This window comes from Octodon degus, unplaced genomic scaffold (genome assembly GCF_000260255.1).
Source record: "Octodon degus isolate 3935 unplaced genomic scaffold, OctDeg1.0 scaffold00060, whole genome shotgun sequence".
Taxonomy (NCBI): domain Eukaryota; kingdom Metazoa; phylum Chordata; class Mammalia; order Rodentia; family Octodontidae; genus Octodon; species Octodon degus.
Genome location: NW_004524636.1, coordinates 3,990,059 through 3,993,932, shown reverse-complemented (window position 1 = coordinate 3,993,932; position 3,874 = coordinate 3,990,059). Strand labels below are relative to the sequence as shown.

The following is a 3,874-nucleotide window of genomic DNA, read 5'->3' as shown; positions in this document are numbered from 1 at the left end:
AGTGATTTCAGGTATATGAGTTTATATAATTAATTTAAAAGCAGTATACTTACTTGAGAAGGTGGTAAAACTTGTTAACCCATCTTAACCAGTGTGTGCATGTATTGAGTTATAATTTTCTATTCCATAAATATTAAAGTTTTGGCTGGGCATAATAGTACATTCCTATAATTCCAGCATTCAGGGGGCTGAGGCAGAAGGGTTACTGTGAGTTTTAAGGCCAGCCTGGACCACATAATGAGTTCAGGGACAGCTGGAAGGACATAGACCTTATCTCAAAATAAAACACAAACACCCCCCCAACCCCCATAAAAAACATACACTTAACTTTTTTTTGTCTTTTTGTGATAGGGTCTTTGCTGTGCAGTTCAGGCTAACCTTGAGCTCACGTTGTAGCCCAGGCTGGTCTTGAACTTGCAGTGATCCTTCTGCCTCAGCCTCCCAAGTGCTTTGATTACAGATGTGTGCCACCATTGCCTTACTACTTACCAGTTGACATATCTTTTTTTCCCACACTAATGCTTGAAATGATATTGGTGGCTTTAAACATGTAACATGTGAAGCATTACTTTTAAGCTAAGTTTGTGCATGTTGAACATTTATGTGAGTATAAATTTTCTGTAAAATCTAGAGTCTGAATCTTGGAGCTTAATTTACAGAACAGAAGAAAATGTCTGAGGGCTGGAGAGATAGCTCAGTAGAATAAGCTCTTGCCTGGCAAGCGCAGGGTCCTGAGTTCAACTCCCAAACTGAAAAACAAAACAAAAAAAAAAAAAACACCAGAAAATGAGATGAACTCAGTGGTCTAAAGCACCTACTTAGAACAAGTTTAGCAAAGCACAGGGACTGCGGTTCAATCCCTCAGCACCACATGCCAGCCAGCCCCGCCCCCTGGTGGACTGAGCTGGCCACACACACACACACACACACACAAATAAATAAAAATTAAAAAAACAGAAAATGTCTGAACTCTTGGCCTGCCTTGCTGGCCCTGCCCCTGGCGCATGCTGAGATGGTAATTGAGATGGCACAGTGACGTACCCCTGTAATCCCAGTGCTTGGGAGGCTGAAAAACAGGAAGGATCACTATAAGTCTGATCTGTAGACCCTGTACTAAAATACATTAAAAACAAAAAAAGTCTGAACTTCAGAATATGCTGAAAATGCTATATATTTTCTTTTTTTTTATTTTTTTTTTTTTCAACAAATAATACACTGCATATATTCTTCTTAGTGATTACTTGCTGTACAAGATGCGGACTTGTGATCCTATTTACAAACACCATTAGAACAAATCATTCTATTCATTAACAGAATGTAACTATATATCTATCCCAACCACTTTGAATACACAGATACAAAATGGACATTCATCTGGATGCTATATATTTTCATGCATTTACACTTAAATAATGTTCTGAAGATTCAGATTTTTTTTTTTTATTTGAGAGAGAGAGAGAGAGAGAGAGAGAGAGAGAGAGAGAGAGAGAGTGTGGTGTGTGTGTGTGGCCAGCTCAGCCCACCAGGGGGCGGGGCTGGCTGGCATGTGGTGCTGGGGGATCGAACCCGGTCCCTGATGCTTTGCTAAGCTTGTTCTAAGTAGGTGCTTTAGACCACTGAGCCATCTCTCCAGCCCCCTCAGATTTTTTTTAGTGACTGGAATTCATGTCTCAGGGTTAAGCTGCTAACTTGTATTCTCATTTTAGAAAACTTTACCTTAGGAATCAAAAGTACCTTAGGAATCAAAGGTACCTTAGGAATCAAAGGTGGAAGGGGGGCGGAATTTGTGCTTGTGCTAACTCTGAGCCAAAGATTAACTGTGATAAGTTTCCTTTTCTAGCAAGCACCTAAAGAGTAGGACCTGAATGTTTTGGTTGTGGTTTTACGGTCTATGTTTATACACATTAGCAGTGTGCATGCTCTGCCAGCATTGTATAGAAATTGAACTGCTTTTCTGGAGTTTTATTTACAATTTTTTATATAATACTTGAATAGCTTTAGGGTTTATTGTTTTACTTTTGTTCTTTTTATTTACAAATGGCATTTATACTGCCTGTTTTATTTATTTATTTATTTTTTGTTTTGTTTTGCTTGTGGTACTAGGGATTGAACTCAGGACCCTGTGCTTGCCAGGCAGGCACTTATTTTACTGAGCTATCTTCCCCAGCCCCTACTGCCTGTTTTAAAGAGCTTTCTTCAAACAGGAATAAATTTTCATTTCTTTAACTATGATGTATATATAGCATTATATACTTTTATATATTACTTAATGTGTTTTGTCATAAAATGGCAAGTCTTCCCTCTTTTTTTTCCCCCCCTTTTTTTGGTGGGGTTTTCCAAATTTCCTGAATTTAGCTGTCAATAACTTTCTGGGTTGAAAACATTTTTCTGTCTTTGTCCATTCTTAAAACAGTATTAACTTTAAATACTGTTTAACTTTAAAAACAATTATTAAATGTTTTTCATTTATACGTGAGGAGAGACATGTCCTTTTTTATTTAAAGCCCTTTTGATGAAAAGGCTTATATCCAAATGAGCTGACAGTTTGGTATTCATACACATTTTATTACCCATGTTAGTAGGTAAAGTTCAGTTGTTAAAACAACATTATTATGTTATTTTACAATCATGTAATGTGTTTATGACAATACATGAGAATACATAATCTACTTAGTTTTGTTCTAAATTCTTCCTTGTTTATTTTATTTAAACAATTTCTCTTATGTATAGTGTTAGTGGCATAGCTAGTTTCAGTTGAATATCTCATGTGAAGCTTTGGAGGTGGAATAGCGATCCCTGATGCAACATTTGCTAGGTTAAGAACCTTCTTAGAACATGGCTTCTGAAATAGATTTGATTTACTTAAGTAATAGATTCAATAAGAATAATTTTGTTGTTGTTGTTGCAGAACTGGGGATCAAACTTGGGACCTTGCACTTGCCAGGCAGTTGCTTATTTCACTGAGCTATACCTGACCCCTAATAAGAGTAATCTTAAAGTAGTGAATTATTAATCATGTAACTTTTCTTTATCTTCATATTAGTGGGGTTTTTTTCCTAAGATAAATTTAAGACTATCTCTCTATTTGCTTTAGGGGTTAAAAAAATTAATATTATATAAAAGTCAGTGTATTAATTATTTAATTATTAAATTTAAATTATTAAATAAAGGTCAGTGTATTGAATATGAACTAGAATTGCCAATATTTTTTGATTAGACAAAGATTCTCTAGTCAGTCTGTATTGTATGTACTAAATTATTTTAAAGAACATGCTTACTAATATCTTTTTTATGTTTATTCTGCCAGATGGTGTTGAAACTCTGGATTGTGGGTGGCTGACCTGTCAGACAGAAATAAGATTACGTTTGCACTATTCTGAAAAACCTCCAGTCTCGATAACCAAGAAAAAATTTAAAAAATCTAGGTTTAGGTATGACCATGTGTTTTTCGTCTTGAAGCTATTTATTTTACTAATATAGATTTCTGGTCTTTTTAGTTTTAGACTTTAAGTTTGTAAACATAACAAGCTTCTTATAGACAATGTCAGATTTTTTAAAAAACGGCAGGATTTTGTATAGTGAGCTGAACTTTTCTGTCAAATTGCTATTACATATGGAACCAGAAAAATTTGTTTCTATGAATGATCTTTATTTGTTTTTATTAAATTTTTCTGGTGTAACAAACTTCAGTTTTTAAAAAATTATTTTTAAAAATTTTCTTGTTATAATTTCTTTTTCAGACACGGTCTCACTGTACAGTGCAGGCTGGTCTGAAACTTACATTGTAGTCCAGGCTGGCCTCCATGCCTGGCACACAATAAACTTTTTATTTTTTATTTATTTATTTATTTTTTATTATTATTATTTTTTTTTT

At 34.6% G+C, this 3,874-nt stretch overlaps 1 protein-coding gene across 8 annotated transcripts in view; it reads left to right on the top strand.

The window, feature by feature from the left end:
- Gpcpd1 (glycerophosphocholine phosphodiesterase 1) overlaps positions 1-3,874 on the top strand; it is a 73,911-nt gene that overhangs the window by 27,535 nt on the left and 42,502 nt on the right. For all 8 annotated transcript variants that reach the window (XR_002821686.1, XM_023718551.1, XM_023718549.1 and 5 more), the window contains one exon: positions 3,308-3,431. Coding sequence is in view for 6 of the 8 variants with exons in the window: in XM_023718551.1 (XP_023574319.1) it covers positions 3,308-3,431 (124 nt within the window). In the remaining 2 variants the exon portion in view is untranslated. The remainder of the gene's footprint in view (positions 1-3,307; positions 3,432-3,874) is intronic.